Genomic DNA, 21066 nt, shown 5'->3' on the forward strand with positions numbered 1-21066 from the left:
AAAGGGGGAGAAGAAAGCGAAACGAACTCGATGTTTCAACCTGCCCCAACGCCGGGCATCGTCACCGTTAGCGCCCGTGTTGTAGCCAGATGGACTTGTAAGGATTCAACCGTTCAGCCGGCCGCCACCAATACTAACGCAGAACATGCTCGGCATCTGGCCTGGGGCGTATGTAATTTCCCTTACCGTAAACCAACTTCACCAAAGAGTTTCGCTCGGTTTTTCGTTTGCCCATTCGAACCCCCCCATTCGGGGGTTTACACTCCGGCAGTGTGTCTGTGCCGCTCGTTCGCTCTAGTCATGGCTTCCGGAAGCTACTCCGGATTGTGCTGGTTCCGTGGCCAGCGAACGAATGGTGATCCATCGAGCCGAAAGTTGTCCCTGTTCTTTGCCACCCTGTGCGTGATCGATCTGTTCGGTGTGTTTCCGATCATTGCGCTACCGAAATCGATCATCTCGTGCGGACTGTACGGTGTACCGTTGGTGCTGCTGGTGTTAACACTGCAGATCTACACGGCCGTCGTGCTGGGACGTTGCTGGACAATCGCTGAGCGGCTCGATCCTTCGATCGTGGCCAAAAACCGCTATCCGTATGCGGCGATCGCCGAGTTCACGTACGGTAAACGGATGAGCGTGTTCGTGACGGTGCTCCTCGATCTGACCGTGTTCGGTGGTGGCATTCCGAATCTGCTGGTGGCCGCCCAGAATCTGCAGCTACTCGGGGCACGCATCAGTAGCCAAGGGGGAGCCTCGTTTCAGCTTTCGTTCTGCTACTGGCTCATCCTGATTGGACTGTTCCTGTGTCCGATTATGTGGCTCGGAAGCCCCAAAAACATGCGCACCCTGGCCAGTGTATCGGTGGTGGTGTGCAGTAGTGTGGCGCTCCTGACGTGGATATCGATCGGAGCGGATCGTAGCGCCGGTGCCGGTGCCGGTGGTGGTGGATCGTTTCGACCGTTCAACGGCATTACGCTCGGGTTGCCACCGTTGGTGCAGTTGCTGAAGGCGTACGGTATCATTGCGTTCCAGTTCGACATTCATCCGATGCTGCTGACCATTCAGGTCGATATGCAGCATAAACGACAGATCGGGAGGGCAGTGTTGTATGGTATTCTGGTGACGTGCTCACTGTCCGCGATCACGACCCTGTTGGCGGCGTACCGCTTTGGGATGGAGACGACAAACAATGTGCTACAGATACTGCCACCGAGCTGGTCCCTCTATCTGACGATCCTGCTTGTGACGCTCCAGCTGTGCCTCTCGAGTGCCGTCGGGAATTCGGCCCTGTTTCAGCACATCGAGGATGTCCTGGGTGCTTCGCGGGGTAAGAGACACATCGACAGAGATCGATGTGACGCAAGGAACGCTCTTCTCTTCTGATTCTGAACTTTCGTTCTAGATTTCACTCTGAAGCGCTGCATCATCAGATCAACGCTCGTTTGGTGTGGTGTGCTGATTGCGGAAATATTGCCCCGGTTCGATCTGGTTATGGGCATCATCGGTGGTACGTTAACCGGACCGCTCATCTTCATACTGCCCCCACTGTTCTATCAGCGGATGCTGGAACTGGAGCGACTGTACAGCCAGGAACTGAAACGATCCTACTCCACCGGTTCGTCGGAGTTTGGGTCGACTTCCGGTATCGAAGAGGAGGAAGCTGAGGAACAGGAACTGCTGCAGTCGAGCGAGCGAGCATCGGCTTGGTATGGATCGATCGGATCGATGGGTTCGGGCTCGCTGGTCAAGTTACGTACGTCCGTTGGTGATTGTGTTGCGGTGCTGGGTGTCCAAGTGCGGCGACTGTATCACGTGATGTACAGTGACTGTATTCTGGCCGGGGCGGTGATTATGTTTGGCATCGGGGCCACCCTTGCCTCCACCTACTACAATCTGTTCGATGTGCGCGAGTCGCAGCTGTGGTTCTCGTGTTTAAGTAGCTGGCGTCGCTGAATGCCGTACCGTGGTGTTTCGCGAGTGCGCTCAGAATGCTAAGATAATAGTGGATGGTTAGCGTTGCCGATGGCGATTGGCTCTGTGAATTGAAATAAGAACGACAGACGAACGGGGAACTGGAATGGAATAAAAAGGAATCATTTTAATAAAAGTTGACGATAAAAACCTTATTGCCTTTTTAATGAATGCGAAGGGCATTTGCATGTTTTTTTGTTTGAGAAACAATATTGACGGGTATTTATGTGTGTTGGTAATAAATCGAATTGCATCATTTAAGGTATAGGAAGATTAGTTTTAATGACAAATTAGTTGAAAGATGCAGGAATGACAATAATTCTTGTGGAAGCGTGGTTGTTTTGCGTTGTCCACCCAAAATCAGTCTACTGAGATAAAAATGGAATCTGATACATTTTTAAGAATGGTATTAAATTCTATTTGCGACATGCTTTTTTTATAAAGAAACGGCAGACAACTGCTATTTAGTATTAAACAGCTAAAGTATTATAAAACAAACTATCAATTCATTTGTAAAAAATCCTCTTCATGTTGTAAGTAAGTGTGTAAGTAAGAAAATATTCTTCAAATTCCTAATGGGTAGAAGCAGAAGTTTTAAACACAGTTTTTCTCATAAGCTACGGATTGTTCAAGTTATCAAAGGAAAAAAGGTGAAAAAATTACCTCCTTCATCGGTGTTGGAGGTGGAGTTGTAGCTCAAGATAGCGGAGGCTATGCAACACAACTCTACAAGTTTTCCTACACATGAATGCTTTCAGAATCTGGATGCGTAAATTTCATGAGAAAACATGTTAAAATAGCTAACCAAGTAGTAGAGGGAATTAATTTACTCTCTTCACCTTTGGCTTTTATTTCGTTCGTTAGAAAATAATGAAAAATTCAAATTCTCGCGCCAAACTGCTTTGTGAGAGAAAAGACGGGGGTCGCGATTCGAGCAGATCTGTGGAGCACTTTAAAAGTTACTCAGCGGCGGGTTATTTCAAATTTTCGGTTTCACTCGAGTTTGGTGTGGTTTGCAATTAATTTCCATTTTCCCATTATTGCTGACCGTTTCCTGCGTATTCTGTGCAAGTTTCATTAACCTTAGACCCAAGGAATCACTATCTGCACCTTGCAAGAGCTCTACGGAGTTAAGGGTCAGGAAAATGACTTGAATCGTCGTTTGATAAAAAAAAAATTCGCTACGTGATCGCTTGTTAATTGCTAAAAGTGCTTGGACATTACAATTCATTTGGAAGATGAACCTTGGCTGATCAAACAAGTTGCCATCAGATACATAAAAGAAAAACTTACTGAAGACGGTTTTTCCACCGCTCGTGTTTGAACTCCCACCACACATCGCCATGTGGTCTGCCAGTCCAATTCTTTCGCAATTGCCGTTGATTCCGTCTTTTCATACATTTTGAGCCTACCACACCTTCCCAGTAAGATGATTTCGAAAGAATAATAAAGAATAAACGAAAATGTAGATTGCTGTTCACTCAAGTGCACTTTATTCCATCCGGTAGTTAGTGGTTATAGTTGTAGTTGACAGGTTATAATGGGACTACTTTTTTTGGAACACATTTCTTGGCCATTTCAGAATAGATATATCCTTTGGAGCAAGGTGAAGAAGAAGAAACTGTATTCTAAAAGTAAAAGAGAATTGCAAACGGTTGTAGAATATACCTTCGAATTTCAGATAAGTTCATTGCATTAGCACTAGACAAAGAGTCCGTCCTTATTTTACACTCGTGCAATCACTAACATTGAAATCGAAATTAATTGTAAATCGAAGCAAAATTTAACTAAGTTTAAATCACATTTCCGAATGATTCCTGATTCACACAATAATCGCTATGAAAGTAAAAATGCAAGAGTATTGTACTATGACTAACCCGTTTAGCTCTAACCAATTCCGATGTAGGATCGTAGATCTGTTCCGCGGAAGAACCTTCCCCGACCGCTGTACGTTGCTCTAAGGCATCTTCTGGTAAGGGTTCGCATCCGTGCGGATAAGTTATCAGCAGAAGCACACAGGCAGCGAGCGACAAAATAGTGAAGTGCTTCATGCTGGACGACGATCAACACTGAACGCTGGTCCAGAGTGTTTCCCATAAGCAAACCTCCAAATGCTGAATCTCCGTGCTTTGGAATCATCCAATTTGCATTCGTGATTCGGATCTGGGAAAGGCCTAGCCAAATGCACACCGGGGGAAGTCCCAGCGAAAATTAAATGTGGTCTGTTATCACGAAGAGCTGCTTCGCCAATTGATCTGCTCTTCCTCGTGGCAGCTGCACGATGACAACATAGAAAACATTTAATGACACGATTGTGGCAGAACAGATTTCGTGACATAAAGGGAGTTTCAAACAGAAAGATCGCGTATTGATTCATTGGAGCAGACAACCGAGTTTGTTACACACTAGAACATACATATAGTGCAACAATGGCGCAATGTCAGATGAAGTGCAATGCAATGTTAAACGAAAAAGCAATCAGGGATGGCCGTGTACAATGCGCCGAACAACTGATTTCGATTCTGCATCCTAGTACACCATGTTTTGGCATTCACCGTAAAGTTGGTTAGTTTGTCCATTTTCGGATAACGTTTCCAGACCAGCCATTTAACGAACCAACCGCACGTATGTGTTAGTTTTTTCTGGTTTTAGTTTATTTCTTATCGTACAATAATTTCTATTGTTTCACCTTCCTGCACGAAGCCCGGCTTCACTAGAGTAACGCCGTATTTCAGCCGACGGCCCCTCTTTAAACTTTAGTCACTCTCCTGTCGTTAATTCCTGTCGTTCTCTGTTCATTCTGTTCGTTCTTGCCTTGCCACAGGAGGTGTCTGAGAGTGTTCCTTTGCCGTTTGTGTTTGTGTTTGCGTGTGTATGTGTGTGTTTGTGTGTACACATAATTAAGATTAAATCTTTTACCATCTGTCCACCCCGGGCGTCATATAATTTCCTTTTTTATAATATTAATATATCAAATATATCTGTATGTACAAAACGCATAATTAACATGTTACTTCCCTACTTCCCTTTCTCATGTGTGTGTCGGTTGCTACGTTACGGTCTTGGCGCTCTTATGCATTTTTCCATATTATTCTCTGCTTTTGATGTTTGTTGCAAAAATGATGTTCATGTCTAGTGACTTGCGCCGGTCCGGCCAGGAACCGGACGAAACATACAGAACTTTACTGTTATCGGAGAGATGGGTAAGTGCCACGCACCGATGTCGTACCTCGATAGTAATTGAACAACTTACGATTACTCCACCAATGTACCCTCTCTGACCGGTGGCCATCGAATGTACTCACAACGGAACGGAGGGGAAGGAGAGTTTTATGATGATGGTGATGATGATGTGGCACACGATTGGTTGGAATTATCGGAACACTTAGCGGAGCGGATCCTCTCGTTTTACCACGATCCTTTTGCCATAAGCAGGCCTTATGCGTTATGTAGACTTTTTCATACTTTCCCTCTCCCTTTCTCGCTCTGTCTCTCTACCTCTGTTTCTATGTTTAATTATGAACCATCGAAAGTGCATCTATTTACAGACCCAGCGGATGGGTGCTCGGCGAACGCTTTTGTTTTTTTGTTCTTGTCTTTTTGGCTGAATACAATCTGAATGCAGTTCCCTCGTTCCTCGTTCCTCGTGCATGCAATAACACCACCCCAAAGGAGAATCGCTGCATTTACTTCTTATGTTTACGTATTACATGCAATTTGAGTGAAGAAGGGGAAAATCTAGTTTTCCACGGAGGTGCTCCTCCACTACGCGCCGACAGAGAATTGGTTTGCTTGGATGGATTGGTGAGTAGGAAAAAGTGGTTACATACCCATGGCCTGCCTCGCTGACTGTCTTACTTTGAACCGGGTTCAAATGGCCCTCGGTTTAACCGTCGGTTTCGCGATCCTCGGATCGATTGCCAAATGGCTGTCTTGCGCTTTTCTTTTTCTAATCTACGACAGGACAACCACACTGCACGCTGCTGCGTGTTTCGTATGCACGTCGTTGTGACGCGTTTGCTTTTTGGAGGGATTGAAGTTGAGTTTCGCTATAAAACGGGGAAACGGATGAACGAACGGACGTCCTTCGTACGCGTACGGATTCGAGTGTGTCTACGGATTGTACCGAAAAGTATAAAGGAAAAACTTTCGCATTCGCATTTGGCGTAACAGTATTTGGCAAGAGTAGTATTTCGATTCTCTTAATTAGTTTCTTTTTCCCCTCGCCGCTTTCCCTAGGCCCATTTCCCCCTTTGTGTACATCGCGCCCAGTGCGGAGGCCTTCCGCGGCTACTTTTCCGACTTCCTCACTCGCTCTTTCTCTCTCTCTCTCTCTCTCTCTCTCTCTCTCTCTCTAATCTTTCTAGTGTTGAGCAATGTTTCTATGCATTCCGAACTGTTCGCATAGTTCGACCGTTTGAAGGACGAACTGTGCGAGTTAGTGTCGGAGTAAAAATGGAGCAAACATCTGAGCAAAAAACCCAACGCACCTTCTTCCCGAAACGCACAATCTAATCGCTAAACCTAATCGTCGTCGCTTTCTTTTTTTAAGCCTTGGACGTGCAACCATTTGCGCATCTTCGCATTCTTCCAACTCCAGTGCTGTAGATTTAATTAATCGCTCTGGTGATCATTGACTGGGCAACGAACGGAACGGACGAATGAACGAACGAGTGACTAAGGGGGGTAAGGTGGAGCACTAGCAAACGAGGTCCAACGGGAGGTGGCAATTTAGGAAGCCAGAGCAGCATTGATTTTGCATCCTTCTCTGCCATTTCCTTACAATTTGTCCTAAATAACTGGCAACAGTGAAACGAGAGAATAAAATTGGTTCTAGCTACGCGTAACACCTTGACGCTAGACGTGCGACAGAGGCGCGAATAGGGGAGACAGAGTTTGGGACGCTTTTAGTTTTTTTTTTTGCTACCGTGCAGGAGAACGAAACAAAAAGTAAGGGGGCCTTGTGTAACGGGAAAACTTTACGATTTCTGCTTATTTACAAATTACAATCCATATGTCTATATGTTTAGCTATACATATATGACAACATATGGGTATATGCAAGTGTGCAACATGTCTCTTGGGCATTCCATGGCACGTATTGCACGTATCCCGTAAACTTTGTAACTTCGTTTCTTATGCCGGAATGCCCATTCATACACACCAAGACACACACATTCACACACAGACGGGCATTCCGGAGCAGTGAAAGACATCATTGTCTATATCTTTCTTTTTGCCAAAGCTTTTGAATATGGCTTTGAACCACATTCACGGTCGTTCACCATATTCCTTGTCCGGTTGATACTCGGACTGTGCTTCATGCTGGTAATAGTCAACTATAACCGACTTTTCTCGAGCTCTATGCCGAGTTACAAAGGAAGATGTAGACAAAAAGTAAAGCAAAGCTTATCAGGAACCAACTGGGAAGTAAGAAAACGGTAGGCCAACGACATTTTATAACAAATAAAGCCCTTCCCAAGCCGCCTAGCGCCACTGCCAACTGTAACCAATCCAAAACAGTAATAAATGAAAACGAAATGGCCTCGAAATAACCGTCCTTCCACCGACACCAGCTTGTGGTGTTTGCGCGTGCATGTATGTGTGTGTTAGTGTGTATGCAAAATTGAACTAATTTGAGCTTTGATCTAGGATTAAAGATTTTTCTGTTCTTCTACGGATTGACACCCTCATTTCTTTACAGCGTTCTTGGCATTATCCGATCCGCGGTCTAATGTGATGTGTACACCTTCTTATTCGAAGCCTCTTTATAGCCTACACTGTTGTCGTACACTGTACAATCCTCGTTGCATCCACAGCCCGTCGCACAGTAGCATTGCACAGCTTCCTCTGATGTCAGGTCGGTCGAGGCTAGACGAAATCGTTGGTTGCCGGTTTGTTGAGCGGTTCTTGTGCCTGTGCGGACAAAGAAGAAGGAGAGAGTAATGGGAAGAAATGTTGTATCAATGGTGCAATAACAATACGACACTAAAAGACACTAAAAGTAGAGGAAATAATTGAGAAGAAGAGAATTTGCAAAACAGAAACTTAAACAATACGAAAAAAAAACCTAACGGACGTCCTACGCAAGTTTAAATTAGGCACTGGGCGGAAAAAACAGTAAACTAATAAATTGACAACGGGTACCAGTTAACTATTCACGGATGCAGGTTGTAGGAGGTTGGAAGTTAAAGCAAGTAAAAAAAAAATTAAACACTTATATTAAGCGAAATCGTAGAGGATAATAAAGAGTAAAAGAATGAACCTAAGAATGGAACAAGAACAATGCAAAAACATCATGCAACAGCTATCGTACATTAGCTGCCTCTTGCTAGTTGGGGGGGGGGGGGGGGGGGAACGCTAAATGGACACATGCCGAACAGACAGAAACGCAAACACCGGACATCCGGACGCGGAAGACCGTGGCGGAGGCGTTCTTACCTTCTCTCCCTCCCGGTGGTGATGGGAAGAGAGAGTGTTTTTGTGTGCATGTGCGCGCTCGCCCTTTATCCAGCCTTTAGCACTACACAACCCGACGAACCGGACCCTCGATCGAGTGGGTTCAGGTCACTGTGCCTTCCACAACGCGGCGGTGTCGGTGCAGCTGATCGCAACGGTGGTACGGAGGTGGGTGGGCGGTGGAGGTGAAGCGCATGAAGATGGTGCTGGGTGGGGGTTGGGTGGGTGCAACTTAAGACGGATGACGCGGGGAGCGGTGGTGCCCTGCTTCTTACTAGTTAATGAGTATCTGTGTGTGTCTGTGTGCCTGTGAGTGTGTAGGTGTGTGTTTATTTTTCCGCTTCTCACTCTCTCTCTCTCTCCCTTTCGTTCTCTCTCTCTCTCTCTCTCTTGCTCTCTTTTCCAGTGTTTCTTTGTCTTTTAATCTCTTTTGTGTCACCATTCCTATCAAACCCCACAAACGGGCAAACACTTCATGTTCGATAGTGAAAGGTATTGATCTGGAACCAATTAGGTGCCAATAGGTTGTCGTCGTGGTCACAATTTGGACATTTGAACGTAACGGACGGATTACACACGTGATCGAGGCGAGAGTAAGAAAGAAAAGAAGAGAGAGAGAGAAAGAGAGAGCGAGAGAAAGAGAGGCGGACCGCGCGATTTTTTTTGGAGTGGAAATAGAAATGGAAAGAAAAGAAGAAGCAGTAGAAGGAGAGACGATAATGAAACATGGTTAACGAGTGGAGTCTTTTCAAACTGGTTAACATGTCTCGCTTTTTCTATCTCTCTTTTGTCTTCTTTGGTAGGTTTTTTGTTTGTTTTGGTTTTCTTTTCTCTGCGAAAGAGCTCTTTTGGTTTTTTTCTTGTTTTTTCTCTCTCTCTCTCTGATATCCAATCATGGGCACTGCTTTCACTCAATACTTGGTAGCTTTCATTTGCATAGACTGCATAGCAGCAGCAGCAGCAGCACCCCCACTGTCCGGATTATTTGTGTACAATCGTGCACGGTGGCCAATATCCTTATCTCACCCAGAACAGACTCGGCCACGAACTGTGGGTTCTGTGTCTGCTGCTGCTGCGCGGTTGGTTTTTGGTCATTCGCGAACAAAAAACAGGAACTAATCCTTGCTTTCGGTGAGCATTCGTTTGCTTTGCGCTTGGCAATGCTTTATCTATGGTGCATGTTTTTAGTATTCCATTTCCGACTGTTTTCAAAAGGAACAAATCCGTGAAAAGGATCCAGCAGCAGCAGCAGCAGCAGCGTGGGCTTCACATCAAGAGCTGTGGTCGGTGCGCGGCAAGTGATCAGCATGGTTTTCAATTTTCCTTGTGGTCTTGCACTCATACCGCTGCCGCTTCCAATGTAACCGGGGCGTTTGAATGGGCGGCCTGGTCTCAACTCGCTTGGCGCTCGCCAGGCTTGAGTACGTCCGTGGCCGTGAAACTCTCTCGTGTTTGTGAGTGCGTGCGGACACTGGCCAGGATTCGGAGGAGCAACTTTTGGAAAAAAAACTCAAAAACACGAACATACGAAGCAGCTCCCGTATGCAGAGGGAAAAGTGTTGGAAAAGTCAAACAAAAACAACACAAAAAATAATGCAAAAAATGGCCTGATTGGCTAATCACAAAGGCCTAGGGTCGCAGGGGGGTTGAAGTGTGAAAATGGTGGCCAACACTAACGTTGGCAAAAGTGAACCGACGGAGCAGAGTGTTGTGTTTTGTTTGTTCAGCGCACAAAAACCAACAGCACACTGGTTGTGGCCTCCTTGAAGGGCCGTTGCTTATTTTATTATCCATTAGCAGCTCCAACGCCCAAAAAGGCTCAGCTCTGCACTGGCCTCCCGGAGCCCTTGGATAGTGAATAATTCATTCGAGAAAGGTGATCAAAGGGTGGAGTGCATGCAACAGCACCGAGAGCTTCATTACCCGGTGGTACAACTTTGTCAAAAACCACCAGCACCACCGGTGCTCGTCGCTGGTGTCCGAGAAAAGGTGTTCGAGGGAATCCATTTTCTATGGTTTCCTTCCGCAAATGATGAAATAAAAAAAAGAAGGACCAGGCGCTAACATCTGGCAGCGCTCTCGGGCTCTAGAGTTAGAGCCGAAATCCAAATCTAATGAGTGTGGAGTGTTTGCGCCAAGCATGACCGGGGACAAAAAGGGTTTGAACTAGAACCCTAGAACCCAACATGAGTGGAATGTTCTTCTCTTTCTGCGTGTCTCTCTCTACAGTTCATGTGAATGTTTACTCAAAAACTTTGAATCAAATAGAACCAGGCCAGCAGTAACAAAAAAAAAAACACTGGCCGAGAAAGGTACCGTAAACCGGCTACCGGCTACTCAACCTCGTGGAGTGCTCACTCGTCTGTTTGTATTCAGCAAAAAGTTTTTTAGTTAATGTTTAAGTAAAGCCAGCAGAACAAACGCACACACATGTGACTGTCCGTCGTGACCATCGGGCAAGAGCACTTTAATCAGGTTAATATGCTGCTCCAACGGTGATGGTGCCACGTGTGCCGTGGTGCGTGCGTGCAGACGGCGACATTACTGTAGGCAGTGGCACAAATATGACCAGCGAGAGGCAGAGGCAGAGACCCGGACGAGAACAATCCTCTAGCCTCTATTTAATTAGAGTTTTTTTTTTGTTCTCTCGAACCACTTTGCCCTCTTTTTGTGTCGGCTCGGTCCACGCACTAGCACTCCTGCAAGTCCATGCTGCTGTGGAAAGATAGAATCCAAACACAGATCCACAAAAGGATGAACGCATGTGGCCGTATGGCCGAAGCCAGAGTACGGTGGCGCGATGCGAACTGACGCGCGACGCCGAGTAGATGCACAATGACACTCCCCCCCCCCCCCCCTACGCCGTTCGTTCTCTGTTGGTGTACAGTGTGGCCACTAGAGTAGAGGTTCGTTAGTTAGCTCAACGCAGGTTTGCGCTTCTGTTGCGCTTAATCCTGCGACCACGAGCCAGTAGGCTTGTGCCAGAAGGTTCGCGAGAATCGCTGTTAGTCCACCACGGGAGTGCTCACTTTACAGCACACACACATACAAACACACACATGCACACAGACACACACCAGGACGTGTGTGTCCCTATCTGCCGTTGCCATTTTTTTAATTGCCTTCCTCCATCTAGGATGGATCGTTTCGTTTAACGCTTTTGTTTCGCTTCCAGTTGCATTTCTACCGCTTTCTTCTTTTCTTGCTATTCCCCCTTTCTTTTGCCATATTCCACTGGGGCACTTTTTCTTTAATTTTCCTGTTTTTTCTTCCTACACGATCGTGCCCAGTTGGTTCATTCATCATTTATTAGTTAAAAGATGCCGTTTAGAGTGTGTGTTTCAGTTTGTTAATTCGAGCTCGACGAGGAGTGTTAGTTTCTAATTTAAGTTTCCATCCATTCAGCCCTGTTTTTAGCAATATCTGGTTTCGATTCTCTATTTACTATTTGGCACAGCTTTTCTTACTCGCTTCCCTTACTTGGCTTGCGTCACGTTGTTTTGTTTTCTTTTCTATAAATTAATGGCTTTTTTCTTCTACTCTTTCCTCTTAGGTATTTCCTCTTTTATGAACATTTCCTTAATAACTTCTTACTGGATTTCAATACTTGGATTGGATTTGTTTTCTTTAAACGCGTTGTAACGCTGGTACCGCGTGATACGAGCTCTCTCGTACCGCTGTGCTGTCCTGTTCTGTTGCGAACGTGCGCCCCTTTTTGCGCTAGTGCTAGTAGTCCGAATGGTGGTTCGATCGGCTCTCCGATCCGTGCCTCTCACACCAGACGGTTAACTTATCTTATGCTGACGGTGTAGTCACGGGCTAGCGCTCTTACCTCTTCGCCCACGGTGCTCGGATACATGCGGCTCTGCATGTTCTTCTCCAGGCTGAACTGGTCCTCGGTTGTCTTCCGGTAGACGGGATTGTCGAAGTTCATCGACGTCGAGTTTCGGTTCAGATGACGACGGTAGACGTACAGGGCCACCTGTGGGTGCGGCGAGTAGGACATAACAGAGTACACTGGTTAATTCAATTCAATGACCGGAAGTGAAGGTATCAAATTGGAAAAATTGGAATCTGAACTGAAATAATGGAAAGTGCCAGAGCATTTCAGATTTTCGTTCTCTTTTTTGTGTCCGTTTAATAAACGGAGAACAATCGAAAGCAATAGCTTGTACGAGGTACAAGAATAGAAGGAAGGTTGTAAAATGAATAAATGGAAAAGTCTAAAATAAACACCAGGTGGGCTATTGTTTCGATTGCAAGTGGACGAACCAATAATAGAGGCAACGATGGTTAATTTAAAGCATATGACTATCGTCTCCTCGTTGCTCCGTCCCAGAGGACACTCTGTAGATTAGTTTTACTATAACGAAAACGAACCAGAAGAGGGAAGTAAAGTAAACGAAAATTACTTACCAATGCCAAGATCCCGAGCACACAGGCGATAATGGTGATGGCGATGAGGGCCACCAGCCCAGAATCGTACTCGACCACACCGGGATGGATGATCGTACCGTCGGTACCATTTCGCATCGTCGCTATTAGTGGGACATCGAAGAAAGCAGTGTTGTTCATCGTCCGAGCAGATAGACACAGACCCAATGGTAAGAGAGAAATGTGGAAAAAAATGTTAAAAATGTCTTGATTAAAATCAACGATTCGCATCGCACAGGAAACGGCAGACAGACAGATAGGTGGTTCACGGAAATAGTGGGACAGATGAGGATGAGACGCAATGAACGAATGACGTGACTACCGGAGGGTGTCTACCTACCACCCTCCTCCCCCCGGTGGTTGTTAGAACAATTACATAAAAACATACACAGACCTCCACCTCCTCTCTTCCACCATTTGACTCAGAAGTTAGTAAAGTCAACGACGCTAAGAATGTTAAGGACGCAGAGCAAGAAAATGCAGCCGTCACCGTGGTGCTCGAGCGATGAAGAGTGGCGCTAGCGAAGCTTAAGATGATGTGGGCGATGATAATGTTGCTTTTGGGGTGGAGATGAGGGGATGGAAGTGGCCCCACCACTACGATGCACATTATCTTCGTGGACGCTGGACGCCGAACCGAGCGCAAGAGGGAAGGATCGTATTAAAAAGCGGCATAAATAATGACAGTAATGGAAACCATTACTGTGCCACGGGGTGCTGCGGTCGGCTACGTGCGGTTGGGTTGAAGGCCGAGGTCAGATGGGTGCCGGTGGTGCGGTGGCGTAAGTAATGGCGTTGATATAAAACGTTAATAACTAAACTAACACCCGTGGCCAAAGACCGTCGTGCTTGTGGGTGCAACGGGCTTCCAGCTGCTCTCTCTCTCTCTTTTGCTCTTTTGCTCGCACCATTATAGATCATAATTACGTTCAATTAGAAAGAGAGAGATAGAGAGAGCCCAGGAAGAACGAAACAAAGAGGGACTATATTTTTTAATTTTCACTCAATTTTCCACCCAACAGAGCAGCGCACCGTTGCCCCGGGGAACGTTCAAGATTTCGAAGATGGTGGCCAGCGTTAAAAGCATCTCTCGCCTCGCGTGTGCGATACCATAAGCAGGACCCGCCGTTGTACCATCTTAGGAGGCGAGGGCGAGCATTGTATAGCAACGCGTTGGTGCCAGTTGTTGCTGTGATGCTTTCGCTGTAATTCAACGATCGGAACGAGCAATGGTCATTCGGAAATGTGCTGTAAATGTAAAGTGAGAGCTCCCTCCAGGGAGCCACTATTGGTTGGAATTCCTGGTAGGTGGTTGGGTGCTCGGTCAGGTGATTTCTTTTTCCTTTGCTCTACCATCGAGCAGCTCTTTTTTTTGGTATGAGAAGTCTAGCAGCTGGTGGTGGTGGTGAAGGTCCAGCAAGTGCACAGCTGAGCTTTTGCGAACAGACCTGCTCTTTCTAATCTGATCACAGATTCGTAGAAGAAGTAACACGATTTACAGTTGAGAATATACATAAGTACCTTCGTATTGCTTTGTGCTAGGGATGCCGATTGCCGAAAGCTACCAACACAATCAGCACTGAGGAGCAGCACTAAGCTCCACGTGCTTGCTTTGTGCTGTCCGAATAATACTCTCCTTCTGGCCAGCATCAGGACAAGATCGAGTATCCCCGTGGTGCATATTGGATTCGTTTCTTTGTGTTATGTATTGTCGATTTTTGATGCAGATGAGCAATAAATCATTTTACAAGATATGTTATCAGATCGAAAAAAAAGAGAAAGCCAGAGAGTGACAGACCGAGTGCGTCATGTCGCCTGGAATAATGTCTGTTCTCCACCTTCGGGTTCCACCTCAGCCACAGCACATCGAAAGCGACACCCCGCAAATGTCCGTATACCATTCAATAGCTGAACAAACAGACACCAACGCAACATGGATCATACCGTCGCCGCCACTGCCGCCAGGAAACATGAATTTCCTTTTACAGAAAAGCTGAAAAGCACGAAGATTTCATTGGCTTCGCCGCCTGTGGGCGACCGGTAACATCTTTTGTCATCCGAACGACGCGTCAAGGAGTCGTCTTCTTATGAATGTCGTCTTGAAGTGGGAATGCTAAGCATTCTGGCCTGCCTGCCTGACAGACAACCTGACCTTCTATCCCCTCATTCGACAGGCTGATACATTGAGACACCTTCTTTTGTGATGCGGGAGAGGGAGTTCTTCCTCCGACACGATTCCTCACACGAAGTTTAGGTCTTCCTGGCGGTGGCGCGTTCATCGTTCCAGTTCAGTGTTCCGAGGCTCCTTCTTTTCGAACAATTTTAATTAACAAATACCATTTTCTGATACCCAGGATGTCGGATCCAGACGAATGAACAAACGTCCGTCCGTTCGCCCTCCGGTAAAGCATTAGTTCGAATTCGAAGAATTGAACCAACGTCATCGAGCCACAGCAACGTCGGTTCGGTGACACAGGTTGATGAATAGGTGTTGGCAACTACGAGAACTGCTAAAGACGCAATACGGTTTCGGGTAATGATAATATGTTATTGAAGGAATTTTAATTGCTATCCTGCTGGTGGAAGCGCCCCCATTGTGTTCCGGGCCGGCATTCCAATGCGAATTCCATAGTTTGAAAAACGTTTGAAGCTTTCGGACGCTCGACTTTGTGCGAATACGAAATTGGGAGTCATCAGATCGACGGATGGAGCTGTTACAGTTGATTCGATTATTCAATTCTTGGTCTGATTTTTGATCTAGTCAAACACTCGCGCAGTAGCTCCGTTACCAGAACGGAGCGGTGAGCGGAAAATTGGGAACCTGGGAGGCTATAAAATCCAAGTTTCCACCCGAATGCTTCACTGCCAGACTAAATTACAGCCTGGAACCGCTGGAACGGAACGGAACGATCACAGGAGCGCCACAGGAGGAATTAAAAATCAAAATCGGACATTCGAGCTTCGCCAAAAATTCTGACGTCTCACCGAGCGGCCATCAATAATGGTTCCGGGAGCAATGGAGGAGGAAGACTGGTGGCACTCTCCCCCCCAAAAACCGACCAGCGAATCCAAAAGCAATTCTACGCATGACGGATTTCTTCGTTCGAAGTTCAGTGCCGCGAACGCGGAGTCCTCTGCCGGACACCCCGTCATATCAGCACGGAACGTTGCACGGTTGATCGGTTCGCTGGACTTGTCCCCCTGCCCTTCCGCGGGCGTCAGCAAAAGAACGAGCAAAACGGACCTAACCACGGACGGACACCATCCGAGGGCCGGCGACGGCGAAACCATCATCCAGATGTCCATTCGCGGTGCCAGGCCGTGTGCGTGCAGACCGTGGAAACTTGCGGAAACAAATTACTCACTTTGACGCAACTTTGTCGGCCGGTACGCGTGCCCACATTGGCGGCCATGGCGGACACCGCGGATGGCAATATCGCCCTAATGAGATTACACAAGTCTTGGCCAATATGATCAAGGCACAATTTCCGGGTTGTCGTGGCATGAAATAAGTTTGTTTATGAGCTAGCGCCAAGTTGGGCATAAACGACGGTCAGGTCGCTCCAGGGTGCAGGGGCAATGCGAGCGAGAAGGAGAGAGAGAGAGAGAAAGAAAGAGAGAGCTTTGAAGCGAAACGGAAGAATATACTAAGAGAGATAGAGTCCTGGTAAGATGGCCGCAAGAGTGCCACAGAATGTTGTAGCATGATTTTTTTAGGAGAATAACAACGATCTTGGTATGTGTGCCCATTTTTTGTTCGGTTTTGGATGCAACTGAACGCAGCAGTAGTTGTGGTCTCTGGTCCAAGAAGGATCTTCAATGTTTCAACCTGATGTTTCGCAGCTTGCAGAGAACTTTACGAGGTGTTGCACTGATGCGTCGCTCATTGCATGACAGGAATAAATCAGAGGGTGCGCGGCTATCATATCAACTTTCCGTTAAGAAAGGCAAAAAAAAAGGATGTCAGAAGGTTGTTATCTCGGCCGAGAGCGGATAGAGGGAAAGAAATTTTCTTTCAAAATCAAATTGTTCTTTTCTAGCCTTTTATGTCCTTATCTAGACTGGAATTGCAGTTGAAAGAACTGTCAAAACTATCTATATAGGATCCTAAATAGGTGCGTTGTTGATATGTTTTCGAGAGTTGCACAAATAGATGGCAATCGTTGGCGAGCGTCTGAAATTCCGAAAGGTATTGAATGACAAGACTAATGAAAGTGTTCAATCTGTGAATGTTGCTATCGTGGCTGCACATCTAGAGACTGAATGCGTTCATTTTCGAACAAACATTGCAGTTGAATACTCCAGATCAGGGATATTTGGAGCGCAGAAGAATGAAACAGCCAGTTCGCGGCCAGCAGTTCAAAGTATCAACCAGTCCGCGGGCCATTTCACCACATAATATGGAGGTGCATGGCTTTCTTAAATATGCTTTTTCCCTCCAAAACTCAACCAGTGCCATTATTCGTGGTCAGACAGGAAAAGGCATTTCTAAAACTGATCGCAGCACCACGAACACGAAATAATGTACAGTTGTGTTCAAAATAATAGCAGTGGCTGGTTCAAAAGCTAAAAAGTAACATAAAATGATAATTCATGCATCGATTCGAAATCTGTTTGTTGTGTATACAAAAAGGAACAAAACTAAATAAGAATGCATAGTTTACTTTTTAAAATCAGCCCATTACTAAGGGCAATTTTAAAATAACTAAAAAAGTAGCTGTTCAAAAAAATAGCAGTGTTTCACCATTCCTAGTATTTTCACTCGAGAATATCAAATTTGAAAAGAAAAAAAGGTTCCGTGGTACAGATATTGTTTTTTCCACTTCAATACTTTGTAGAATAGCCTTTATTCTTGATTATAGAGGCGCATCGCTTAGGCATAGAGCTTCCAAGTCTTTGACATCGAGGGACAGGGATCGCAGCCCACGATTTACGAATTACTGACCAAAACTCTTCCATTTTCATCGGCTTTGCTTCCGAAACAACACATTTGACATCTACCCATAGATTCCCAATGGAATTGAGATCAGGAGACGGCGCTGGCCACTCCGTAACCTCGATGTTCTTCGGCTGAATCCACGCTTTTACGCGTTTACTAGTATATGTAGGATCATTATCCTGTTGAAATAAAAATTTCAAAGGAATTTCTTCTTCAGCATAAGGAAGCATGACCTAGACAAGGATTCTGGTGTATGCATGATGGTCTATGATGCCTGGTATACGATAAAATGGCCAGGCAATATAGGAGGAAAAACATCCCCATACTATTATATTGGCCTCCTCATGTTTCAATGTCCTTACCGTATTCCGTGGTCGAAATTCTGTGGCAAATGGACGTCTTACGGACTAAAGACGGTATTTTGATCCAAACAACACTATTTTGGATTCATCAGATCACAAAACATTGCGTAATTTTTCCTTGGACCAGTCGACGTGGATTTTTGAAAACTTAAGACGTTTAGCAACATGTTGATTCGTCAACAAAGGTACTTTACCGGGACTTCGTGCGTACAGATTAGCTTCTATTAATCGTCCCCTGACTGTTACTGTGCTCGCAGACAAGTCCAATGCATCCCTAATCCTGTTGGAAGTGATTGTTGGATCTCTCCTCGACATGTACACTATCTTTCAGCCAGTCTCCTGAGACTTGCATCGCTGCCGGCACTAGTTTTTGCCTCCGCTTTCCATTTTAAATCATTGCTGATCATTTTGGCAAAGCATCCCAGTAGTTTTTGAACCTGCAAGTACGATTTTTCTTACTTTTCCATATTTTTAAAATAAAATTCCGATTCTCATCAGATCAATGGTTAAAGGGTCCCATTTTACTGCTGTAAAAATAAAAAAGTCTTGCCTTTCGTTAATTTTTTGCTTTTTACATATTAACCGATTGATGGAAAAGCAAAACGTGCAAAGAATTTTTTTTTAAACACAAAATAGCAATGAAAATAACTTAGAACCACTCACCACTGCTATTATTTTGAACAGTAAAAAACAGACGTTGCAGCAGTTTTTCGCAAAAATATCAGCAAGTTATGATATTCTTGGTGCAAGTAGTATGTCTATCTTATCAGTGATCCCACCACTACCCACCCACATGATTGATTGATAAAATAGACAACGCATACTTGAATAATGATCATTTCTTTACTGGGTGGTTCGGCACTGCTATTATTTTGAACACAACTGTAGCTCCGTTGCCAAAACCGGATGATGGAGGCGCCAGGTAACTGGTAAAATTGCTCACATTCAATGGTTTGTAATTGAAATTAATAATTTGGCGTGCCGCAAGTTTGAGACCTCTGTTCTAAAAAAAGCTTTAGTTTCCCATGTTCAAGAAAATTGCACAAATATTAAGGTTTAATTGACAGACTTTCCAAACATCTACTCGTCCATTGCCTGCTGTATGAGCTTGCGATAACCATTGATAATGCATGAACGCATTGTTTTCTGCTTATAAATATAGGCCAGCTAACCGTTTGACAGCTAGTGGATGCCATCAATATGTATTGAACTGTTTCAACTGTCACAGAAGGACCGGGAATGAAATCGGAAAACAACCCACAAAAAAAAAAGAAAAGCATTTCTGTCGAATCGCCGACATTCGATGGCTTATGCGTGCACACACATAAATATTACATGATTTAATGCCGGGCAAAGGCTCACCATCCATCCGTGGGCTCACTCAGGTGAATCCAGAAAGCTATTGAAACGCAACAAACGATGTACCACGGGGCAGCCACCCCTGGCCGAAATCCTCCCTTTCATGAGCGCCATGAAAAGTTCCGCCAACCAACCGTGGACCGAACGTCTGTTGCTCGCTCTGCCAGGCCGCCCCAGAATTATGTATGCAAAGGACGGTACCCAAGATGTGCCACCGTTCCCCCCCAGCCCCATTAAAGCTTACATTCCACAAAACTTTGCTCCCACCAGCGCACGGTGTGGTCCGTTGGAGCGTCTATTTTTTTTTAACGACCGAACTGGATCAAACTCTCGTCCTGCCGTTCCAGTGGCCAGCATCAGCCATCACGGCAATCACGTGGCAGGCGCGAAATGTTCTTTTTGAAACCATTTCCACCTCTGTCGCGCGATGGCGACATTGACGCAAGCTCAAAAGTTGCGCACCAAACCGGAAAATTGGTCGTCGTCGTCGTTGTTGAGGATGATGGCAGTGTGAAAGGTGAATGGTGGTGTTCTCCTTTTGCTCCCTCGTTATTATTTTTATTGTGTTTCACCAACTACCAACTTGCCCACCCCTCGGCTGCTCCGGTTTGGGAATCGCGGTTTTTCTGGAACTGAGCTTGCATCCTGCAATTGCAACACTTTCCTTACCATTCCGCGAGCTAGAAACCGCTCGAGCTGTCGATGCCATTTGTGTCGGTTTTTGGTTACGCCGAGGTCGCGGGGTGGATTTGCATTTTCCGCTAGTTTTAAGTTTTCCGACCACATCTTAACCCACCATGCAGGCAGACAGGCAGGCAGACAGGCAGGCAGACAGGCAGGCAGACAGGCAGGCAGGCATCCAGCTCAGCTAACCGCGGTGCCTCGGTTGCTCACTTTGGCGTACAATCTGTTCGTTTTTTTCTCGTTTTTATCCCAGATGCTTCTTTCCCTTTTTTCCTCCTTTTCTTTCTCCTGGTGGCCGTTTGCGCAACTTGCGGGAGCGGTTTTCCGGTTTGATGAAGTAAAGTTTCGAGGCCGGCCGTCCCGGTGGTGCTTTCCCTTAACAGAAGTCCAGAGTAAATTGTAGGAAAAAGGGGAAGCCAGCCAAGCCAACCGATAGAGCTCAGGCCGATCGACAACTTGTAGCAGATTTTCCACGGACCAACCCAGCGGGGCGCGGGGACTAGGATTGAGGACAGGCTGGTGACTTCCGCTACTCGTTAGTCACCCTCGATTTCACCCGAATACGACCGGAAATTAAAGTGAACATTGACCACGGGCTGTGTGCTCACAGGGAGACATCCGGGGAGATCGGTGGCTTCTGATGCTTGGCTTTCCGCACTTCCTGTTCCGGTTTTGGGAAACCGGCAGCGAGCCCACCTCCTTATCGCTGCCATCAACCCGCGCCGTTGCGGTTAACTCAGGGTAGCCGCGAGACCATTCGGGGGGAAGCTTTTGCGGGATGCTTCACTGAGCGTTTCTGCCACTGCTTGGCCACCGCCGGCTCTCACCGGTCTACCAGATTGCCATCCTTACGTTTCGGCG

The 21066-nt window shown here is 46.1% G+C and overlaps 2 protein-coding genes across 7 annotated transcripts in view; one reads left to right on the top strand and one right to left on the bottom strand.

Moving 5' to 3' along the window:
- Nucleotides 1–299: 299 nt before the first annotated feature.
- Nucleotides 300–2080, top strand: LOC126569013 (uncharacterized). Its single transcript, XM_050225784.1, has 2 exons — nt 300–1324; nt 1400–2080. Exons 1-2 carry the CDS (start codon nt 301–303, stop codon nt 1948–1950), a joined length of 1575 nt encoding a protein of 524 aa, XP_050081741.1. The 5' UTR covers nt 300; the 3' UTR covers nt 1951–2080.
- Nucleotides 2081–4600: 2520 nt separating this feature from the next.
- LOC126570388 (low-density lipoprotein receptor-like) overlaps nt 4601–21066 on the bottom strand; it is a 220207-nt gene continuing 203741 nt past the window's right edge. For all 6 annotated transcript variants that reach the window (XM_050228121.1, XM_050228125.1, XM_050228124.1 and 3 more), the window contains 3 exons: nt 12844–12965; nt 12260–12409; nt 4601–7884 (listed from right to left, as the gene is read on the bottom strand). In XM_050228121.1, the coding sequence (XP_050084078.1) occupies nt 7840–7884; nt 12260–12409; nt 12844–12965 (317 nt within the window). In that variant the 3' untranslated portion in view covers nt 4601–7839. The remainder of the gene's footprint in view (nt 7885–12259; nt 12410–12843; nt 12966–21066) is intronic.

Source organism: Anopheles aquasalis, chromosome 2 (genome assembly GCF_943734665.1).
Source record: "Anopheles aquasalis chromosome 2, idAnoAquaMG_Q_19, whole genome shotgun sequence".
NCBI lineage: Eukaryota > Metazoa > Arthropoda > Insecta > Diptera > Culicidae > Anopheles > Anopheles aquasalis.